Source organism: Lepisma saccharinum, chromosome 1, assembly GCF_977018435.1.
Source record: "Lepisma saccharinum chromosome 1, izLepSacc3.1, whole genome shotgun sequence".
In the NCBI taxonomy this organism is placed as follows: domain Eukaryota; kingdom Metazoa; phylum Arthropoda; class Insecta; order Zygentoma; family Lepismatidae; genus Lepisma; species Lepisma saccharinum.
In genome coordinates, this window is record NC_139229.1 from 49,843,919 (window position 1) to 49,868,451 (window position 24,533).

Genomic DNA, 24,533 nt, shown 5'->3' on the forward strand with positions numbered 1-24,533 from the left:
TGAAGAATATAGACGGTTCGTAGATTCGTCGCGGACTAGCCTGAAGGCAGAGTTACTACACAATTGCAATCAATATCCTGCCTACCCTTTTGCTCATGCTGTGCATATGAAAGAAACATGCGGAACCTACTACAGAAATTAAATTACGAACAGTTTAAGTGGTGTGTATGTGCTGACCTTAAGGTTATTGCCATCCTCACCGGTTTACAAGGAGGTTACACCAAACACTGCTGTTTCTTGTGTCATTGGGACAGTCGAACCAAAGAGCAGTACACCATTACAAAATGGCCACCAAGGAACCAACTGGTCCCAGGAGAGATGAATGTGGCTAATGAACTTCTTGTGGATCCGGAGAAAGTATTCTTACCACCTCTCCATATAAAATTAGGTCTAATGATGGTATTTGTCAAGGCCCTGAAGCGGGATGGTGAAGCATTTACTCATATCAGAAAACTGTTCAAGACTTAGCGAGGCCAAGGTGAAAAAAAGGTGTTTATACAGGGTCCCAAATCAGAGACGTTTTGAAGGATCCTACATTTCTTTCTAAGCTAAGTGATGTGGAACGTGAGGCTAGGGAGGCCTTTCAGTAATTTTCTCGGGAATCATAAGTCACCTAATTACAAAGACATTGTGGGCAGGTTAAGTACTTCATTTCGTACCATGGGATGTAATATGTCCCTCGGGTTACATTTCCTGCATTGTCACTTGGACTTCTTCCCTCAACAGTACAGCTTGGGTGAGGTCTCCGATGAACACGGTGAAAGGTCTCATCAACAAATAGCTACCATGGAGAGGAGCTACCGTGGGAATTGGAGTGTGAATATGTTGGCCAACTCCTTTTGGAATGCGACACGCGAGACACCCTGTACAAATTACAAGAGGAGCAGGAACACCAATTGACATGCAAATGTTGAACTTTTACTCTTTATGTAGTTGTATCTGCTTGTTTTATATTGAAATTCTGATGATAGCATGCAATTTTATATGGGGGGAGAATAGCACCTTTGCGTGGTAATTGAAACCCACCCCCACCCCTCCCTCAAAACTGGTAAGTCTTGGAGAAAAACGGGTTGCGGATTCTAACCCGGGAGCTCGAAATCTATAAGAATTACCTAATTTGGTTCATGGGAGCGACAAAAAGTTTAATTTTGCCGAACAGTGTAATTTGCATCTTTCTTTCCCGAAATGAAAGTATGGTTTAGTTGCGAGTGGTGGGAATACATCAACACGAAGACGTGCTGTTACAAAAGTTTCCACTCCAGATCATGCCAGCACCTGCAGTGTGTAGCTAAATATTCATGAGCCACTAAAAATATCTTTGCAAGCTAACAACATCGGGAAGACTTCTCACCTGTCAGCATTGCAACCCTTCCTCTTCTTTAAACTGCAATAGGTGTTATTTACAGTATTTGATAGAATTAAATTGTTGATGATTTGGACTTTTTTGAGTCCAGTTTATGCACAGATAGGCTAATCATGACTGGATTTACAGTTTAAAGTAGTGTCCGAAACACTATGCATCACCACCAGGTATTGAACCCAGAATCCCTCAATTACAAGAACAATGTTACCACTATGCCAACTGGGAGGAATTTAAAGAATGTCATGTCTGAAGGTTTGCTGTGTTGCACTTGACAATTCATTTTCACAGATTAATAGGCCTTTTAACCATCAAGAACAGTGCCACAGGGATTTTCTGTAGTTTAGTGGATACTAGAGAACATTCGCTATGTTTTTTAATTGTTTCTATGAGTATATATTGCACCATTAAAAAACAACACCGCTGAAGACAGTTTTAAAATAATATTTAAAACTAATGAGAAATCTTTGGGCCAGCCTGAGAAACAAAACAAAAATCTGAAATTCAACCCCTAGAATGTGTAAATTTTCACATTTGATAGATATTGTTTTGCTATATTTACTCTAAGTTCAGTAGTTATGTAAACATATAAGAAAGCAGCACGGTAGTAGATTTCAATACTTACTTCCTACAATGTGAGCAGCATTCCCAACGAACCAGTGAAGCCAATTGAAAACTGGTCTCCCTTTAGCACCAGGATTTGGACGGAACAGAGCCATGATTGGCTGAATAAAAGCTAAACCGGTTGTAACACATCCTAAAATTGGGTGAGGATTTCTCACAGGTGTCCAGTCTCCAATTTCAACAAAGATGAGCACAAATGCAGCAATTGTCAATGCCCATGTCAGCAGCATGAAGAATCTGTGCCACTGTAAGAAAATTATGCAATAATTAGCACTGGTTTTACACAAAAGACATGATTTATAGAATATTTTAGTTTATTGATGAATATTCCTAGTGCATTTACTATTCACATGAATCAGGTAATTACAGTACATGGTAATGCTACATTCTGCACACTGCAACATGTCATGCAGGCATATGGAGAAGATGTGAAGGTAGGGCAGCATACACAGTGAAAAAGGACGTATTTAGGGGGGTCCAGGGGGTCCGCCCCCCCCAAAAGACTTACTAATAATAAAAATTAAATAATGAAAATAGTGAATAAAACAACTAAAATTAAATAATGAAAATAAACTGTTCTTTAACCTTTAGGAGCCCAATTGTCTCGATCGAGATGCTCTCATGTAACCCTCGGGGGCCCGATAGTCATGCTCTGTCAAGGTCGTAGTTTTTTACATTATAACTTCGCTATTTTTGGCTAGAATTTAGATTTTCTTTTTTCATATTGTTGTTAACACATGTATTTAACAGAAATGATTGTTCCACGTTTTTTTCTTTTCATGAAAATGGTAGAAAAAGGTGGGGAAAAAGGAGACTTCTATTTTGAGTCTTTTTTTTTTTCAAGGGAAAACTTTTGCCGACAAAGGAAGGCCAGCTTTGTTGTTCTAAAGCAATGAGTTTCCCCTCACCCCTGGAAACTGTATTGGAAGGAAGTTTGTATATTGGTACCCGAGGTCAAAAGGAATGTTTTCTGTGTGGGAGCAAGCGGGGGTTGGGAGTTGAGAGGGGAAGAGGGGTTGTTGAAACTGCTTCGTAATAATGTAAGTTCGAGGCACGGGGGCGGGCGGGAGGGATCCCATTTTTTTTTAAAAAAAAAATAGATTTTTGGGGGATTCCCCCTTCCCCCTCCATATATACGCCAAATGTGCATAAATTGTACATCGTCTGAATCTGATTCATTCCGTGTACAACGGTATATCATTCATCTCTCTAAGGCAATTAGCCTCTGAGCTACAGTCATTTCAAGGTACCGCTGCATTTTGAAGCTTGAATCAGTTGCATGCTGACCATTCCTTTTGGGGGTACAACTCGCATTACATTGGTTATACGATAATAATGCAAATATTTGTGTTCCTTACATGTCAGCGATAATTTCCATGTGCTTGTCGACACTGTCATGTACTTTTTCCTTGGGGGAAATCCCCATTTTTCCCCCGAAATTTTGGAATTTTGAGTGTTCTCCCCCTCCCCCTGCCACATACACACCGAATTTGCATAAATGTTATATAGTCTGAATCTCTGGTTCATTCTGCGTACAACGGTATATCACTCATCTCTCTAGGGCAATTAGCCTCCGATCTACACTGATTTAATTGAAACTCTGCATTTAGCTCAAAATCGGCTCGGACATCAAGGGGACATGTGAAAATGGGCTTGGGCTCCCAAAGGTTAATCGAGGATTATTTATTTCCACCAAACTTATTGGAAGGCAAGGATTATATTGTAATCATACTACTTTGAATGACATGGCAAAGTAGATTTTTTGCAATATTTATTACTACTTACAACGTAACATTCATAAAATATCACCATTACTTTTCGTCAACTGGATCGAACCACCTTTTCTTTATATTTAATAAATATTCAACTCTTTATCTATTTGACATTAATTTCTTTGCCAGGGCAGTTTTTCTGTACAAATTTTGCCAACTTTAACTACATGTAGGCTATACAATGAATATGTACTGTTATATCACTATTCGTATACCACCCTTTTACCTATTCATGTAATAAAAATAAAATTATTAATTAATTTAATGTAATAATTATTTATGTTTAAACATTATTGTTACTATTATTATTATTATTAATTTGAGACACTTGATTCGCCCCCTCTCCTGAAACATATTTCTAGATATGTGCCGGACAGTGAACTCTTTTAAAATCAAACTTTGATAATGCAAACATAAGTTTATTCCCCCTTGTTGATTCAAATTTTTGGATATTTCGAGCATTCTTCATGTTCCCTTGCAGTTCGATTTATAAAGAGTCCATTGTATTCACAATCTCAACGATTTGTGAAGTTTATGTGCTCAGCTCCATGCTCCAGTCTCCTTCCAGGAGTGTCCCCAGGTATGCATTTATTAGAGGATGGGTGAATCCTAGAGCAGCTCCATGTAGGGACATTGCTTGAGATGTTTCAACCTGAAATTATCCACTCTGGGATTCAAAATAGTCAGTCTCAGTGGCAGAGTGGTTAGCAGAGTGCACAATGATGCCAGGGGTACCAGGTTCGAATCCTGGCCGGAGCATTCTTTGTGTATGTCCTATCATCAATTTCATCAACAACTCATGCTCATCTTCATGATTAACAAAAAGTGTCAGAAATGCAAAGTAAAATAAACCAAATCATTCAATCAATATTGGGGAAGATTAGAAGGGATAGAATAAGTAATGAGGAGATCCGACAGACAGTGGGAGTGGTGAAGCTTCAGGACAGAATAGATGAGGCACAGATGAGATTGTTTGGACACATGAAGAGGATGGATGCAGAAAGACTACAGTAAGAGCTTACCATTCACAAGTAGTGGGAGTAAGGCCAAATGGGAGACCAAAATGTCGGTGGGAAGAGCAGATAGTGGAGAGTGTTAGGAGAAGATCACAAGATTGGAACACCGTGGAAAGAGAGGATTGGTGGAAGACCAGAAAAAAATGGAGAGGCTCTACTTCTATGCCCACCCAGCCAGAAGCAGGAAATGGTTAAGGATGATGATGGTGATTATTGCACTATTTCGTACTTACAACAAACCACTGATCCTTTCCACACATCTGGCTTCCAACCCAGGTCTGCTTGTAGTAACGAGCAAGTAAAATGCCAATGCTCGCTGCTCCAATCCATGCTCCTATCATGAAGGCACCATGAAGCTTGTACAGCAACTTTGAAGCAGACTCTATTTCACCCACAACGGCAAGATTCAATGCTGAAGCAGTGGGGAGATAATTTGTACCGTGGAAGCTAACTGATCCATCTGAAAAGGAAGCGAAAGAGTAAAAAAAATTAAATTTTGCATGACGCACACAGTGTTGAAACTACACAAAATGCAAAGAGAACAAATTAAGAATGAATATAAAACATTTCATGATTGATGCGGTAAACGCGATTTAGAATTACTCACGTGAAATTTGTATTTCCATGTTGCATAATTTAATGAATGTTTCCAATTAATTTCGAAGAGACACTGTCTTCATTCACTAAGGTTTGGCATCTGGAGCGGAGATGGTACCACGTCACTGCTTTGTTTGCTCCCAGGTGGTGGTAGTTGCATTTTCTCTCATTTGGCAGGTGGCGCTGCCAGGTGGTGGTTGGGGGGTTGGGCCATCCAATGGGTTGTGCTGCTTGGTGTGATGCAGTTCCTGTTATTGCGTGGCTGGGGGTCAAGTATGTGCACTGTATTTTTCTTTTTCTGGTCCAAGATCATTTGGAGGATGAGGTGCCAAGTCGGGTTCCAATCGGAAACATCCATTAAATTGTGCAATGCCGAAATACAAATTTCATGCGAGTAATAATGAAACATACTTCTTTATTAGTACATTAAAAGGAAGTACTTCTTTGCAGTGTATTAATTTGCCAAAACACAAATTACTTTTTATTAGTGCACCATCTCTGAAAAAATATCTCGAATTATAAGTATTAGTTTAATGAAAGCCTGCACCTGCAGTCAATTTGGTATTGTGTAATTGTTTGTAGTAAAACATTTAGCTAGCAACACTTGCAGGTTATCCAAGAATAATGAAACATATTAATATTATTTTCTAAATTCATATTTTGGGAAATGAGACATGTGTAGTAATTACAGAGAAACTCTGTAATTATTATTTTCTATATATTAATACCAGGTGTAGAAGTATGAAACCGGAATTTGTTTGCAAGAAGTAAACGGCTGGTATTTGCAACTGAGAAACAATATTTTATTCAAAGTAAGCTCCATTGCTAGTTACACATTTCTCCCACCTTTGCGGCAGGTTATGAATGCCACGCCAAAAAAAAAACGTTCTTCTTTTGAAGCGAACCAGTCCGCGAGCCATGTTCGTACATCTTCATACGAATTGAAGCGCTATTCTGCAAGAGCGTGTCCCAGTGAGGCAAATAGATGATAATCTGAAGGAGCCAAGTCGGGAGAATACGCCGCATGCCCTAGTATCTCCCATTTGAATGCCTCGATCGTTTCCCGGACCCGTTTTGCTGTGTATGGTGAGGCGTTGTCATGGAGCAGGATGCCCTTGTGTTGCCTTGCTTCATATTCCGGCCATTTGTCACGTAATGCTCGATGTAAATTGATCATTTGCTGTTGGTAGCGATCTGCGTTAACGGTTTCACTGGGTTTTAGCTTGCAATTCGTTGTCTTCGAACTTTTTCGGAGGTTTCCCACGTTCCTCGTTTCGCAAGTCAAAATCGCCACTTTTGAATTTCTTGAACCACTCGAAACACTGTGTTCGCCGTAAGCTTCGACGAGCATTCGATGCGATTCTGCGGCGGATTTCTTCAAATGATAACAGAACACCAATGCTGTCCGCAAATCGTAGTTCGTAGGCACAAAACTCGACATGTTCCGGGTGTGCAACACCTTCCTCTGTCTGACACTCGGGTTACTGTGTTCCGATTTAACATCCTCGGGAGTGGCGGGCAGCAGCTGGCGCTGCTTACGCGATCTTCCGCGCCCTCCACTGCCGGCTAGCACCATCTATCGGCGAATTCCGGTTTCATACTTCTACACCTGGTAATATTCATTGCATAAAATATTAACCAGACATATGTACATACAATTTCTGTGCCTTTAATATATAGCAGTAGTTTTTAAGAAATATACATATATTAAATTGTCATTATTATATTTCACTTTGTCTATATCCCAACAAGTACAATAACCATAAAAATGAAACTGATGTAATATTTGTAGATTAGGCAGGCACACACAGGAGTTGTACTATGTAATATGTATTCAATATTTTTAAAAAAACTAATAATGTGGAAGTATATTCAAAATTTTAAGATAATTTTAGAGGGCCATGGAGAGCTTTCAGTGAGGCCAATACATCTCCAGCCATCCTCCCTTAATGAGATCCCTGCAAATGTGAGAAGACATCCTGCAGGAAAGTACATACCATTAAACAGTACAGCATATGCCACACCATGAAACTAAAAGAGGTCATTGATATTTCAGGTGTACCTCATCCTTGCAGAGGAAAAAAGAAGCTGTAGCACTACCTGCAGAGTTTTAGTGAGGGGGTGGGATACCCTAATTTGAATACAATGAAAGCTCTGCATTCCATCATTAGCAGAATTTGTGCTCTGGAGATTAATTTCAGGTATAATAGGCCCATGTCTTCAGTGGTATGGTTGTTATCGAAAATTCCTATTTTGAAAAGCCACTGTGATCTTTCAAATTCTGAAAAGTTACATTTGCTCAGAGCAGGCCTGTATTTAGAATTGATCTCCAGGGGGAAGCTCATGGGTTACCAGTTATCAAAAGTTTAACAGTATTGAAAAAAGGTACTTTGTGTGTGGGGGGGAGGAGGCATTAAGTTAATATGTGTGTAGAATGTAAAGCTTAGAAATCATACAAATACTAGGTTTTTTTTCCTCCTATATCTTCAAATACATCTCTCAAAGTGTTAAATGACTGCTACTGACATCGTCCCTTACTACTTATTCCATACAGATAGTTATATCACAAAAAAAAAAAAGCACAACATTCAATCATAGTGCGTACCATACATTCCACCCCCGATCGAAGCAAAATCTCCTCCAATCGCAAAACTTGGAAGCTTGATATTTGATGCAGATGTGAAAGGAATATAGATGATGATGTCAAAGTTGCAAAATTCTGTCCAAACGGGAATCGGTGAAGGTACAGACCATTATGAAAGAACTTTCTAAAGTCTAGAGAATCTTCTAAATACTTGTTGTTACTTATACTTCTGCTCCTAAACAAGATGAACAAATGTAATACTTGTTCATGTTCTGTAAATGTATCAGTCACCAAGTTGTGAGCAAAATAATATCTGCTGTCTACATATTCACTCTTCACTGCAAACAAATTATACATAATAGTCTCACCTAATGTCATGCGAGGGGGGGGGGGGGGCAGTGCCAGGAGGAGCTGAGCCCCGCCCCTGGTCCCTGCCTGGCTCAGAGTATCTAGAGCATTCAAGTGAATCATCCTATAGTTAGCTTTTCCTGTTGTATTATATCGCAAACATCAAGACAACTTTCAGAGCATATAGAAATTTATTCAGAAAACTTACAGAGTCGGTTTAGGTGCCATTGCAAAGCACCACCTCACTACCATGTAGATGTCAGAGATATTCTTGATACCCGATTCCCAGGTCGGTGGGTAGTGCAGGTCTAATTGCATGACCACCTCGCTCCCAAGATTTGACCTGCTATATTTTTTCCTGTTTCATTAAAGATCGGGTTTTTGTACCACCTCTACCTGCTGTTCTTGCTGAGCTGAGACTTTGAATTAACGCTGCCACTGCAGAAGTGACGCCTGACTTACTGGTGAAAGTTTGGAATGAAATAGACTTCAGGTGGAATGTATGCTGCATTACAAATGGTTGCCACATCGAACAAACATGAATGTTGTATGACAAACTTGATGTGTTTTGCTTTGCAATGGCACCTCAACAGACTTATCTGAATAAATTTCTATATCCTTTCAAAGTTGTAAAGTCCTTTTTGAATCACCCTGTATATGCTTACAGCACTGGAAACTATCACAAACATCTAGACAATTGCAAATCTATGGGAATTTCAATGCAGTTAAGTAACTTGTACTGCACTGTACTTTAACAAGGTGACATGCCCTCATTTCAAACATGCACACTTTTGATTGAAAGCTTCTTTCTTTTTATGAGATTACATATTTGCACTGTTCCATATCTACATATGTAAACTTTATATATTCAGTATGTATTTAAACTACATAAAAACTGACCCAACTAAATACTTGCCTGAATATGGAAACTTAAAATAAAATTTTGGAATACTCACCACCATGAACAGGTCCACTGGCAATAAGAAGATAGTATCGGTTGTTCGCTAGATCAAATACTTTCCCATTCACTGTTGTTTCAGCATCTCTGACATATTTACAATATAAATTGCCATCAATGTATGAGCCATTTAATAATTTTATTCCTTCTTGCTGAAAGATAAAATGCAATTAAAGCTCACAGCATAAAGTAGATTATTAGAATTTCTAAATATACTGTACAATAAAATGCAAACATGCGATTAATACCATGCTATGTCTATTTTCTATGGTAGAGTTGTAACAGAGAAAAAATCCTTATTCCTTTTATTACATAGAAAAACTGTGGACAATTTCATATTTCAAGTAAAAAATAAGGTTTACTTTTCCCTATATATTGTGAATTTAAAGTTTCATTTGATAACAGCTGATGTGAAATGTCATAACTAAAAATTGAGCAACTACATCCACTATGAATGAAGCAGAAAATAATTTTAACTATTAGAAAAAAGAAATACACTTAAGAAATTAAGGAGCCTGTATCTATTTTCATCTAGCTAGCATTTAGCATTTGATCACAGAAGCTATGAATAGATTACAGTCCTGGTTATTTTCTAAAATTCATAAATGCATAGAAAATAATGAAACTTCAACTGAAATTACATGTATCAAGTAGTCACTTTCCTTAGATTCAAATTTCAGGAATGGACGGATGTCTTCCCTACTTATATTCTATGGAACAAACATGTGCAGCAAAACCAGAGTTTACATAAGCATATTTTGCATTTTCCTGCATTAACATTCAATCAGTCCCAAATGTAGCAAAATGTTATAAAATATTTCTCGATTTTACATTTTCAGACATTTTTAGTTTTTTTCGGCTTGGTACCCTGTGAAACGTAAAATCGAGGTTTCACTGCATAATGTTTATTTTCTGATTATACTTACTTTCAGTAAGCGATTGTTTCCTCTCCTTTCATTCCAAGACATAAATACATTTACTCCATTCATTCCTGAAGAACTCTGAGTGCACTCTACAACGCTGTCGTCATCCTGCAAATTAGACAAGTATCTTTTGTATACATTTAAGGACAAAGAGCAGTATTATTAAGAACTTTTTTTTTATCAGGAGTGCTAGAAGGTGTAAAACTTAGCCCATGATCCACAGTCTTGCCACTGAAGTTGCATATTATGAATTGAAAATATTTTTACTGTCATGCAATCAATATTTCAAGGTTTAGTTCCACCCAAGACTGCGAATGGTTGCAGAGTACTGCAAGATTTTTATATTACTGCTCAAACTATAGATGGAATGGTTCTGTTATCTACACGTTTCATGTTTAGGTTGATGCATAAGTTCGTAGCAATTGTGTTTGGTATGGCGGTTTTAGGAGTTTGTTCGCTTAAAGTTCATCAATTGTAGTGGCATTTTCGTGTTTGTGAATATGCATTGAGTTTTACAGATTTGAAGTAAGACTGTGTTATTTATGGGCTAAAGAAGTCCAGTGGGGGAAAAAAAAACATTTCCCACATACTCTTCTGAGTGTAACATAGGGGCAAAGGCAGCGAAGGAGACTCAAAACATTTGTTCCTTGTACAGAGAGAATGAAAAATTGTGAAAGCAGGGCAAGAAAATGGTTTTGTCAAGTTTGAAGAGCATTTTCGTTACCACAGGAGCTTCCTTGAAGGTTGATGGATTGAGAACTCTTTGCAAGTCTTTAACACCAAATTAGCCGATTTCTTCAGGTGTTGAATTGAAAAACTGCCCCAGCATTGGTAGACAAGTCATAGACAATAAAGAAAAATGTATTACTGCTTAATTTATGCCTATTGTTCATCTCAAATTAGAATCGAATAAAAATACTTTTGCCACGGTAAAAAAAAAATGCTATGAACTTATGCATCAACCAAATAGTTTAAATTTACGGAATAACCTATTTCATTATGCATACATTTTTATATTTTTTTTCTATTGGAGCGCTAAACAAATATAGTAGGATAGCCATTAGGGTCATGGTCTTATAGGACCTCTTAGTTACTTTAAAAAAATGGATGTGAGGACAGTGCTCGAAGTGGAAATCTGTAGCTGGGTGATGCTTGTATGGATTAAGATTGAGACATTGCAGAAGGTTGGGGGATGCTTTGTGAAAATTTTCATAAGTAGGGGGATAGCATCCCCCAATGTTTCCCACCACTGTGTGTGAGGCTAGAGTGAAGAAGTTAAACATAAAATATTGTTTATTCATTCATTACTTGAAAGAACTGACCTGGATGAATTCATGAGACAATCTCTTCATTTTTTTACATTGTCCTCTCATATAACAAATACAGTAATGAAATTGTCACTGGGCATTGTTGCATGGCATGAGAGCTCACTGGAGGCACGGAGATAGGTCTCTACACATTCTCAATCTTAGTGTTAGTGGAGGTGGTGTAATCAGAACCACACACTGGCTGCCTTTACCGTCAGGTACAAATAAGAGGCTGGGTGAGTACAAGAGTAACTTATACACACACACACACTGATGTGAGAATTCCAGAGATCATCCACACAGAGAATCAAATCAAGGTCTCCCATATTAGTCAAGATTTAAAACTCAGTTTCTGTCATCTCTCCAATTACAAAATGGTTAGCAAATGCACTGCAATTAAGTATATTGTGTAGCACTATACATTAACAAGGTGATATACTCTCATTTCAAACTTACACACCTTTGCTTAGAACAGTGGCTCCCAAAGTGTGCACTGCAGTGCCCTGGGGCACTGTGGCTGGGTTACAGGGGCACTGCAAAATGTTCCAATATTTTTAATGAAATATGACTTACTTCCAAAGAAGTGCTTATTTAATACTTTTTACATTCGAAATGTTGCTGAATTTGAAATATGTGTTTATTTTTTTAACTTAAGGCAAGGAACCTAACCACACTAATTGAGCATTGCAAGTGTTAGAAAAGCCTATATTCTGACCTGGGTGCCATGGAAAAGTCTTCAAACACCAAGGGTGCCATAAATTAAATGAAAAACTTTGGCTTAGAAGCTTCTTTCCTCATGAAATTACACATCTGTACTTTCTACATATCTATACAAATAAAATATTTCTTTATACAGGTGGCCCAAATAAAACTATACTCAAAACAAAGGTGGTAATAAGCCAGTTTTTTATCATCGGAATGTTTTTGTAGTTGTCAGAGATTTCTTGAGTGGCGTGTTTTGGTTTATTCTTTAAAATTTGTCAAGAGTTTCAAATCTGAGCTACAATTGTGATATTACACACCAGTAGGTTCAAGCTACATACTAAGAAAAACCACTTCCAACATCTGATCTGGACAGTGGAGCGTGTGGCATTCTTGTGATTGCATTTGCCCAAGTTTTAACATGTAAGTTACAGATGTACTTGATCAATCATGCAGACACTCTTTGCTTCGTTGGGAATAGTTTTGTTCGAGTAGTTGAATTTATGGGAATGATAGCATTCAGGAAAATTATGGAAGTTAGAGCAGAATTGCTGCCCCAATGACCAACAGCATTGGGTGATTAAATCTCATATTCATCACTGAAGGTTCCTAGTTGAAGTCCTGGCCTGAGTACGGGTACGCCTTTGCATATCCCTTGATCCTTTTCTTACAATAACTGTTCATCTTCATTATTGGAATTAACATATGAGGCAGAAAACTGACATGAAAAAGAAACAATGTACAGGAATATCAGCAGAGTATGGATTCTTAAAATGTACTAATTTCACATGTGGTGGATTAAATAGGAAATTATTGGGAAACAATTTGAATTTCTATTCTTCTTACTTTGTTTTTTCCTTACTTAGGGTAATCATAATGAGGATGAATGATGATTAGATGAAATTGACAAAGAAATACTCGCAAAGGAACTGTTGGAATCTCGAATCTAAAACTTTCAGTGTTGAGAATGTGAATCAACCAATCAATTTATTCGGCCAGCTAGGAATCATTTGTAATTTGAGTCCTGTACAGATATTGGCTCAAAAAGGTAGTGCATATGTACCATAATAATTAAGAAAAAAATATTATCAATATAATATTTACTGCGATTCTGATGCATTGTCTAGATAATGTACACAGTGGCTTCCTCTGTACTACGAGGGGGATTAATTTGACATGTCTGCTTTAAAATTAAAAATAACAATTTATATTTATTAAGAATACTTACCATAATACTATTATCTGAAAGTCCAACAGCAACATAACCATCCGAGTTTCCTTTGAGCTCAAAAATATACTGATCTCCCTTTACTAAACATGTGGTAAGGAAGTGACAGTTTTTCGAAAGAACACAATCGTTGGGATATCCAAAACAAAGTTTTTCTGTGTTGCAGCCATTATATATTGGATCAGATGCTTCCTAAAATAGAACAAACCATATTACTTATATTATTGCACTTAATCTGCAGTTTATTAAAAAAAAAATGTAAGGTTTCATTTGGGGAAACATACATTATGTTTTCCTCTTGATCTTATAATAGAACAGCAAATTAATGTGTGCATTCATTACAACACATTATGCACATTGATTTTGCTCTTAATCCCAATTCAATTAGTCATAGTCAGGAAAAAACAGGCTGAAATAATATGAATTTTCATCCTACAGATAATTGAAAAATTGACGTGTGTTAGTTTAGGCTAGACTCCACATTAAAAAAAAAACACACATTTTTTGTGCCTAGGCCTCTTAGCAAATATAAGATACACTGTAGATATTATATTGTGCATTATGTTTCTTCTTCAGATAACAATAATATGACTTTTGGAAACTTTATGGTGGGAATGGTTAGAGTGAAGTAGCTTGACAAGATTTTGTCACCCTCAAGTCCAAGTCTATTCATTTTCCTTCTTTCTCTACTTCTCTCTCCCCTCCTAGGGCCTCCCCGTGGTGCACTGGTAGCTTCATCACCTTGTAATCAAGGGGTCCTGGGTTTGATACCCGGTGAAGGCATGTAGTGGTTCGGATTCCACTTTAAACTGTAGGTCCAGTCCCGATTAGCTTTACTGTGCATAAAGTGGACTTACAACACTAAATCAACAACAACAACAACAATCTCTACCCTCCTCATACACACATACACTATATATATATATATATATATATATATAATCTTGTCTGTACTAATTCTGAGGTGTTTACAGAAACATGAGAAAATATTCAGTGTAACTGAAGATTTACCATGTACAAACTTCCAAAATTAATAGCCCTTGATCCCATCCTTTTCCAGACCTTTATTTAAAAAATGTAATAATTTAAAACATCTGCGAATATTCTGTTGTACTGAAGTCATACCTAAGCTTCCAGAAATCAAGCATCCACAAAACTAAGGAAAGATTTAATTATAGCAGCACTAATAACAGTTTGGGTTTACCTGATGGCACAGTGGTAGCATCGTTGCCTTGTAATCAAGAGGTTCCGTGTTTGATACCCGGTGAAGGCACACGTGGTTAGGATCCCACTTTAAAATGTAGGTCCAGTACTTATTAGCCTTACTGTGCATAAAGTGGATTAAATACACCATCTCAACCAATCAATCAACTAACTAATAACAGTTTGGGCTCAAAGAAATTAAATGCAATATAAATATTAGTGCAACACACTTCAGTGCAAATCAGTATTGAAATACAGATAGTATAGTAGATTTGCAGAAATATCTTATTTTGACATGTGTTCATAATGCCTTTTTATCACCAAGATAAATCCCACAAAAGTTGAAATTGATTTAGTAGATAAAATCACCGGGAAACAATTCATTTTGGCAACTTTATATAATGTAATGTATATAGAGAGAGTTTAACACACAAAATGGCATAGCTTCTTCTAGCGACTACACACAGATATAGATTACAGCCTACAGAAGCTTTAAATCAGCTATTACACAGTTATGAACATTAGATTAATTCTATATAAATAAAAGTGTCCTGCAATGCAAGAATTATAAATATCAACATGAACACACCTATCCGGATGTGAAAATTCATATGAAATACCTTTGCTTCACTTTTTTGTATTGGAGGTGGTTCTGGTGTCGTACTTGTCGTGCTTGTTCTTGGCGGACGAGGTGCTTCCTGTTCAGTTTCTCTTACTGGAGCTGGTGGATCAGCAGTAGAACGTTTACGCACTGTGATCGGATCCGAAAGCACTCCTACCCAAAATGTTGCATAGTTCTGGACAAAAGTAGCACTAAAAAAGACATTTATTATTAGTTTTTGTAACCAACATTTTGAAATGAGTGATTGAAAAATTTGTGAATAATTCTGGTTCCACCAGGATCCAAACTTCGGATTTTGACAGTCTATGCCAACTGAACCATCTACTTGAAAATGCTAAAACACTAAAAATTCCCTAAAGAAAAAAATGCACTCAAAAATAATGCACTCCTTGAATAGATTATTTGAAGGGATCGGGTGTGAAACAGTGTAAGTGACATTTTGGTCATTTCTGAGTTCATTAAAAGGTTATTAGAAGCTTTACTGTAGATAAATTGTTTTCATGTTGTGTTTACCAATTTCACAAAGCTTCACAGAGTCCAATGTAAATTGCATGACATGGCAATTTCACTTGAAAATTGAAGGATGACACATTTTACTTTGTTACTTTGTAACTCAAAAATTACGAAAATGTCACTTACCATGTTTTATACCAGAGCCCTTCATTTAACTACAAATGAACCTGCAGCCTCCTTACAGGGCCCATCCAAACTCAGCCCATCCACCTGCTGGCCCAACCCACCAGAATATAGGGAAAACATATAGAAATGATTATGAATATACATTATTTGACAGCCGTCCAGTGGAAAAGATATAATACAGGCATTGCAATCACTGCTTGCACTATTAAAATATTATTTAATGTACTTTATATGTTTTGGCCTTATTTAATTTACATCGCATTTGTTCTTGCAAAAATTTATGGCCACAAACTCCAGCAGCGGTTCTGTGGTAAGTAGCAGGTGTTCTGCTTTAGGTTGCTACATAGAAAATCCAATGCACTCCAAGCATCACATGGAAAAGGAAAGCACAGCCTTCTACAGCTTTTGAGCCTCTCGAAAACAGAAGAGCACAACTCAAGATGGATGAAGACACTGCTAGCAGAATACAATACTATAGTCTGAATATGTTTACACAATCACAAAGATCAATAATTGCTTTATTATAAAATATTATACCTGCTCTAAATTCCAGAAACTCTAGAACAATTACTTTACTTCTCACGATGGTGAGTGGCCACCGGTCCCATACACAGGCTGAAATCTTAGGAAAAATTGTTATGCTTCTCCCAGGAGAGACTAATCTGGGCATGTCCCATAGTCAGAGCCCAAAGCACAGCCAGGGTGTGGGACATAATGTCGACATTTGGGGGATAAAACACACATAATGTCCCCGCCACTGGGGAGTGTTGGAATTTGCAGAAAGTTGGATGTTACTTGCCACTACATCTCAAATTACCATTCCAGTATTAACAACTACGAAATTATTTACATGATTTTTACAGTGAGTTGCCACACAAACAAATTCAATAATATTATGTTTTTTTAGTAAAACTTGCTGGCGAAGAAAGTAATTAATTTTTTAAATAGCACAAGAGTTAAGTCCTTAAGTTGAGGAGTAACAGTTATGCACCAGTTGTGCATTTATTTCAATATCGCCCAAATGGGCACTGCTTAAAAAAAAAAAAAACTGGGTGTATGCAAAAGTATGAATTTCTCCCCATGTTGCAAGCAGAAGCATTTTCTTATGTTGATTATTAAGTTGGACACCATATTTGAAAAACATGATGATTAAGAATTTTTGGAATCCCATGTATTCCAAGAGCTAAATTTCACCTTAATTGGAGTTAAAACTGACTTTCAAACTAGATTTACAAAGGCTAGATAAAGTGCCTCCTATGGGAATGTTAGTTGTCAAAGGGGTGAGGGCGCTGCTATTACCGTTAACTCTAAATTGATGACAAATTATTCTTAGTTTTCACAATCTAGATCTGGCAGCATCACCCATCTCAATAATCCACCGATGGTTGTATGAAATCGAAAATAAAGGATTCCCTGATAACAATATTATGTCAATTTCACATAAAAAAAAACGCTGTAAAAAGTAACTGGGCAAATAAGATGGGGTGGGGCACGGGGCAGTCGCCTCAGTTCACAGCCAAACAAATGCATGAAAGAGCCAGATCTGGCTCCAAGAGCGCTAAGTTGACAACACTGCCATGGAGTGGAGGAAAGAGCTTGGGAAGAGCCCCGTGGAAACTGTTCCGCATGCCCTTAATCCTATCAAACTCAAAATACTAGTTTTATTAATATGATACATTATTGTGCAAATATTGTGAACTCGGAAAAAGGGTTAGAAAATGAACAAGTGCATTCTCTTCCTGTGGTAATGAATGGCCTAGGATTCCAAAGCTTAATTTATAATTTTAATTCTAAGCCTCAAGTAACTTCCTTTATTTCCCTGTGAACAATAATTTGTACAACGATGTTGGTTATTACTTTTCTGTAATATATGCAAAAAAAAAAAAAAAAAAAAAAAGCTTAGGAAAACTGGCAAAAGTGGGTGATATAAATTACAACCATTTCCCTCTTTCTAGGGAAGCTAATGTAAGCTGAATATTGTATTAAAACAACACTTGCCATCTTCTTAGGACCAGCTTTCACCACTGCCAATGGCCCAACAGCACCAGAAACTCTGGTGCCACCACTGGCCTGATCCTCCCCAGATACTCGGTGCAGAAATAAACACCAATCTATGTTATGTAGGCTCATGAAAACCGTTGATTACAGTTATACTGTACTTTTGTATAGCCTCTGAAAGCTGTACAAAAGTGTGGCAAAGCAGAAAAACTGAAAACAGTATGCATTTAAAAACCCTCACTGACTAATGAAAACAAATTGAAACTGAAGCAAGAAATGCAATTAGTAATTGTGAAATGAATACATTTACTACTAATACAAGTGTACATACTAAAACTTTTTTTTTTCGCCAGAATGCGCTATTAAACAAATTATATCTAAAATTCTTCCTTACATAGTTATTTGATTTCTGACTTCTAAGCAGGGAACATTTGCATTTTGAGTGCAAAAGCTATTCTTGTGATTGTTAAAAACTTGTATAATTAACAAACAAATGCAAACAATTCATTAAATTAGGCACACACAGATGTTTTCTTCTTTTGCTCTACAGCCCTTGGTGGGCTCTGGCATCCCAAACAATCTACCTCCACCTCGTTCTATCTTTAGCTACATTTTTCCAATTGCATATATTCATCCTTCTCAAATCTTCCTCAACCGCATCGATCCATCTTGCCCTCGGTCTTCCTTTTGGCCTTATTCCCCACAATTTCTGATTGAATACCAGGCGTGGTAGCCTATCCTCTTCCATTCTCATCAGATGTCCTGCCCATCTTAAGCATTGAGATTTTATATATCTCACCACATGTTCATATTGAATCAATCCTTCTAACTCCATATTATTCCTAATTCTATAGGATCCATCTTCATTCCTAACGGGGCCAAAGATCTTACGTAATATCTTCCTTTCAAAACACATTACCTTGCTTTCTGCTTTAGATGTAAGTTTCCAAGATTCTGCACCATATGCTATAACTGGTCTAATAAGTGTCCTATATAGTCTTAAAGGTTTTTTGACTTAAATAATTCTATATGTGCATAATACTGTCTATTTCCAGCCTGTATCCTTTGGTTACTCCTTCAAAGTGATATGTACCTACATTCAAAGCCAGAGAGTTTCGTCTGGCTGGCGATCTGGACATTCTCATATATATCTTGTTTTAGTTTCATTAATTAATAGTCCCATTTCTCTGGATTTACTATCTTTAAAAAAGTGCTTTTAAGATCCGACACACAGATGTACTACATGTATATTTCAGAGAAAAATGCAGGCTCGACCAGGACTCTAACCCGGGTCTCTGGCATACCGAGCAATGGCATGGTATGCCAGCTGGGTTCAAGTCCTGATCGAGCCTGCATTTTTTGCTGAAATATCCATGTTTTCTTCTTGCAGCCCAAATAACTCTACAGATATGTATGCTGTGCTAATTCTCAAAATCCTATGCTTACTTGAATGTTATTTCTCCTTCGTAATTTGATGGTGACTCCCATTCCAATCTCACAGACTTCTTCTTTGTCTTGTCCTTGTGAGTAACAGAATTCTGAAAATGAACAATAAATTAGTATTAGTTGTTAATCAATAGCAATACAAGTAGTCATAGGGGCTAGGTGCCTTGGTACCTCTTTCCTTGCATTGCATGTGTAGACTTAGGGTAAAAACACTGAAGATACAAGACACATTGAATATCAAGTTCCAGGCAAAAGAAACAAATAAAGTTAAATTGGGTAAAACACACTAAAGCCCTGCTGAAGGCAAGAATACATGGTAAAGTCACAAAGAGCAAATATGTTTGGATTTTGCTTCTCCCATCCCTTTCCTTGTGCACTTCAGATGCCACAGTGACATAATAGGGATTCAAAATGTGTTACTAAGAGTGAAATTAAACCTGAATTTGTTGCAGTAAGTAGAGATAAATCTTAAATATGTAATAAATTGCATTACATTAAAATACCACATTGGCAAGTGCTGGAAAAAAGTTGCATCAAAATCGGCAAAGGAAAGTTTAAGTGTTGGAATAGTAATACGTGTATGTGTCTTTAAAAAAATCATCATCTCAGACCCAAGTTCCAGTAGGGTCTCTCAGAGAACACCTACGCCCAGGCCAGAACTCAAACCCTGGAACTTGGGATGTTGAGATTGAAGGTCTTCCGCAATGTTCAAAAGCTGGAAACCTTCACGAAAATGAAATCTAGAATGGAAGTAAGGCAGACTCTGTACAGGAAATGGGTGTTTATGGAGAACATATCTCCATTGTGATCTGTACAGTTCCTTTACATCACCTCTTTGCATGTCACCATCTGTACAGTTCCTTTACATAACTTCTTTGCATGTTGCAAAGTTTTATTTCTTCTGCTTAGAATAGCAACACATCAGAACACTTATGCAACTCAATCAACTTGTAAACCTGTACCAGATTACCCAAAAATTCTACCCTACAGTGGGAAGATTTCCACAGTGCCTGTACACTCCCCATGGACTGACTCCACATGATAGCTGGGGGGATGATTTGCAAAAATTTTGCTAGCTGGGGAATAGTATTCTAGTATTGGTACAACACTGTCTGTTGTACCAATTTAAGGTTTACATTGTGAAAATTTAATTCACAATATTCAGGTTAGAAATGCTGCCATGCCCTGATAAAAATAATCATCTTTAGTGACTATGGCATAAGTATATTTTTTAGTGTTAAAACAACACAAAACACACAAACAGCACAATAACAAGAAATAAGTTTGTCCAACTTTTTATTTCCATATTGGAACCATCATCAGAGTTGGTCAAGGACTGCAAAGGTAACACGTTATACAAAGTGGCGCAAAAAGAACGCATATTTTTGGAATAAGTGTAACGTTGTTGATTTTCAAGATACAAGCGTTTATTAACACCAAAATCATCGGTAAGAAATGCAGTTTCGATAGGTAGGTATACAGTGATTTAAGTACCGAAGAAAATCCTCAAGATGCTCCGAATAAGTGTACAGCAACAATGACGTCATCTTCCATTCTTTAATCAACTCTGTCGATGGTTTAATCAACCAATCAATCAACGTATCTACACTCTCGGTGGTGTTACATTTCAATTGTTCGGTTTCCAGTAAACATTCCATCTTGACGTCATCCGTAAGACTGCCATTGTGACCGTAATACTTGTAGTTATTTCGGAGCAAGATGACCAGATATGATACGTGACTTATCCTGAGGGGTGCAAAAGCCAAAGCTAAAAACTAAACACAGTCCATAATTACCATAGCATCAGGTCTTACAAGATATATACATACAGGTGAGTCACTATTCTGTGACATCATCAGTAATAGGTCTTAATATTAAATAACACAAAAATCACGCAGCAAATTAAAGGTATTACGAATAACATTAAAAATATTTCAAGAACTTGAAAGAGCAATAAACATTTGTGCAAGGAGAAAGGAATTTAACAACAATACATATTAGTTCGAGGGGAAACACCTATCATAATGATACAAAATGATAACATGTAGAAAGTTTCAAATACGTTTGAGCTGTTTAAAAGATGGGTAATACATAAAGTGTAAGTTCATTGTTTACCTATTCGTTACCTTACATCATTGCTACTACTGTAGTTGTACATTTTGTTCCATTGGTTTGTCTTTCGCCTCTTCTGATTATCCCTAGGTCATTCCACATATCCGAGACTTTTTCCTTTAAATTCGAAATAGTCTCGCTCTCGTCCATCTCGAATTATTATCAGCACTGTTCGTAGTAGTTAAAATAATAACTGTTACTATTGTTTGTGCTTATTACTATTAGATACAAATTTTGTATCAACACGAAACCCCCTACAAAAAAAAGAAAGTAAATGGCGACTAGTATGCCTCTGCCTTGTTATCACTGCCACTGGTATGCTATACATTTACACAGCGTACTTTCAATTAGTTATTCTTACTTGATTCGTCGTTACTTTCAACTGATAATCTCTACCTCCTTCTTTACTCTCAATTTATAATCTCAACCGCACAAAGAGAAATTCTACATAATTATAGCAGCCACTGTAATCAACAAAATTTATTCAGTCCAAATCTCATTTGTGAAGGTCCTGACTGTCTGCTGTGGCCAGCCAGAGCCAGCAGTGAATATTTTGCCAGTGGAGAAATCTTGAAAGAAGCCGAAACCAGAATGAAATGAAACAGGCGGTCCCCTTTCGCAGCGGTCACGAAGGGGAGGGGGTGGTGAAGACAGGGGGGAAACATGGTGGCAAGTCTTTCCACCATGGGGGGGAGGTTCTCTGCCCTCCGGCCTGTGCTCTTCCTCTAGTTTAGGACACAACAGAGAAAAATTGCTAGTTCACTGATATGTCGCTAGGTGTCTCTGTATCGCGCGGGGGCAGGAAAACTCTTTTCATGCCAACCTCCAGGCCACTCTTAATAAAACGTTTGCATCTTGAAAATCAACGATTGGGTTCCAAAACGGGGGGGGCAAGGTGCCAAAAGTGGGGGGCAAAGACTGCATATTTCCCTTTGTAGATTAAGATTTAGCATAGTGCGGGAAAAAAGTTGCGAAAAGTTAGGGGGCAACTGCCGCCCTCGCCCCCTAATCGCCGCCACTGCACTTATTCCAAAAACATGCTTTATCTTTGCGCCACCTTGTATATTATTTAGCAGTTTTGAGGGTGAGAGGAAATATTTTTCCCCCTTCTCAGCTCCTTTAAAAATTATGTGCCCCGAGTTTTGATGGGAGATTTTCAGAATTTACCTTACTTCCTTTCCTTGGCATTTGCATCATGGTTTTTGAAATTAAATTAAAGCTACTTGTGTATCTGAAGCAACGTTAATAACATCTAATTTTTTAAAAGATGAAAACCTGCATTTATGCCTAGATTTTCACCTATTTGAACCAGCTGTTACCAAAGTTCAAAGACTTACCTGGAAACCTTTTCCACAAAGAAGTGTTTTTCCATCATCAGGAGATACTTCGAAAGTTCCAATAGCTGTTCCAGGCTGATTTGGTGAGTGTGCCTGGACAAGGTATCCAGCGAATTCCACGTCTTCAGGAGATTCTAAGAAAATTTCCAGCTTCTGGCCCTGTACTAACTGCCTTCCAGATGTCGTAACAGTGTATGGAGCAGGGACCGATTGCGATTCACTACCACCGTGGCCAGGTTTCATTGTATTGCAAGCTGCATCTGGGGCACCCATTGAGTAGCTGTTGACATACCTCATCATGGCAAACAGCAGGATATAAATATGTAACGCCGCCATCACAGTTGTCTTCTTCATTTTTCTGCAAAGAACAAATTAAATTGATGTGGTTACTCAACATATTCTGTGGAATTTGAATGAGTACTATTGCTAACACATACAGGGACACCATTTGCGAATGCAAGGTGCTGTGCAAGCAATACTTTGCAAGTCCATTAACAAACATTCATGGTAAAGCAAACGTTGAATAATTTATTATTAACTAACTTGCAACATTTCTAATTATTATTATATATACACCCTAAATTTGAGAAGGGGACAGACAATACATGGTATTTAAGTATATTGTTTTAATTACAAATTCAAGTGTTTCACAAAGAAAAAATGTCAAATTTATTTTAAAAAATGCATAAAGTGATACATACGACGATGGATATCTGTATAATTTTTCCAGAAGAACAAGCAAGGTATATCCCCCTCCCCTTATAGGATTACCCCTGAAAAATACTCCTTCAGTTTGAAGGCAGCAACTTCCTGCAACGCCATAACAATAATTTAGCAAAAACTACCATGAATGAAAATGAAATTATATGTGTGAAATATATGACTTTAGATTGACAATTCATTTTTAGGGTAGGGGGCAGTAACCCTCTCTTACTCGCCCCCATTCCGGACGCTCATGCCTACGAATGTAAGCAGGGAAGACGATACATAAAACAATGGTCCTAGACAATCATATTAGGGTTGCAATTATGTTCGTGCAAAGCACTCGCACTTACGTAAGTGTTTAAGTCTTTAAGAAGTGTAAATAGGGTACAGTCATGGGAAAAAAGTACTTCCCCATAGAGCCTTAATACCAGGGGAAGTATTTCTTCCCACGACTGTACACCTTGCCTGATCACTTTCATACTGTTATGCAGGATAGGAACCTCCGCACGTCCAAGGTTCGCGTGTTGGAAATAAAGTTGAATAGGCCTACATTTCGATAAGAATGTATTTAACCTCTAAACAGCCGGGCCGGTTTTCGAAAGTAACAGCCTTTGCGCGCGATTTCTAAATTTTTACACTTATTTCAGAAAAGCGTTATATCTCAGACTATTTGAGCAATCTACTTCGGATACATTTTGTTTGAAAGCAAAAACATCGGAGCACGCGAACGTGTACAATTCAGAAAGCCCAAGTGAGAAAAACGGGGTTGGGAGGGACCAAGTCCCCAAATCTCAATGAAAAAAATCTGGCGTTCGCCCCCTCTTCTCCAGTTATTTTGGAAAAAGGGCCAAACGTTTGCATTGTTTTCAAAGAATAGACCTTTTGCAACAAAGTGAAACTTGTTCCAAGTCTCTAAGTCTTCATACAGGCTGAAATATGACGCAATATGTACAATCCTGCATTTTGGCTAAAAATAGCTAATTTGCATATTAGAGAAAAGGGGAGGGGGTGGTTTTCTTCCACATGACGTTTCAAAGTCTTATCTCAACATC

At 37.5% G+C, this 24,533-nt stretch overlaps 2 protein-coding genes across 2 annotated transcripts in view; both read right to left on the reverse strand.

The window, feature by feature from the left end:
• The window catches only part of LOC145994952 (ferric reductase 1-like), a 38,362-nt gene extending 15,231 nt beyond the window's left edge, over window positions 1-23,131 (reverse strand). The window contains exons 1-8 of the mRNA XM_083131484.1: window positions 22,777-23,131; window positions 19,328-19,419; window positions 15,243-15,435; window positions 13,420-13,611; window positions 10,186-10,290; window positions 9,258-9,411; window positions 5,006-5,232; window positions 1,986-2,229 (exon numbers count right to left, since the gene is read on the reverse strand). Coding sequence (XP_082987610.1) covers window positions 1,986-2,229; window positions 5,006-5,232; window positions 9,258-9,411; window positions 10,186-10,290; window positions 13,420-13,611; window positions 15,243-15,435; window positions 19,328-19,419; window positions 22,777-23,130 — 1,561 coding nt within the window. The 5' untranslated portion in view covers window position 23,131. The remainder of the gene's footprint in view (window positions 1-1,985; window positions 2,230-5,005; window positions 5,233-9,257; window positions 9,412-10,185; window positions 10,291-13,419; window positions 13,612-15,242; window positions 15,436-19,327; window positions 19,420-22,776) is intronic.
• The window catches only part of LOC145994957 (ferric reductase 1-like), a 177,313-nt gene that overhangs the window by 93,934 nt on the left and 58,846 nt on the right, over window positions 1-24,533 (reverse strand). The gene's annotated exons all lie outside the window — the stretch shown is intronic.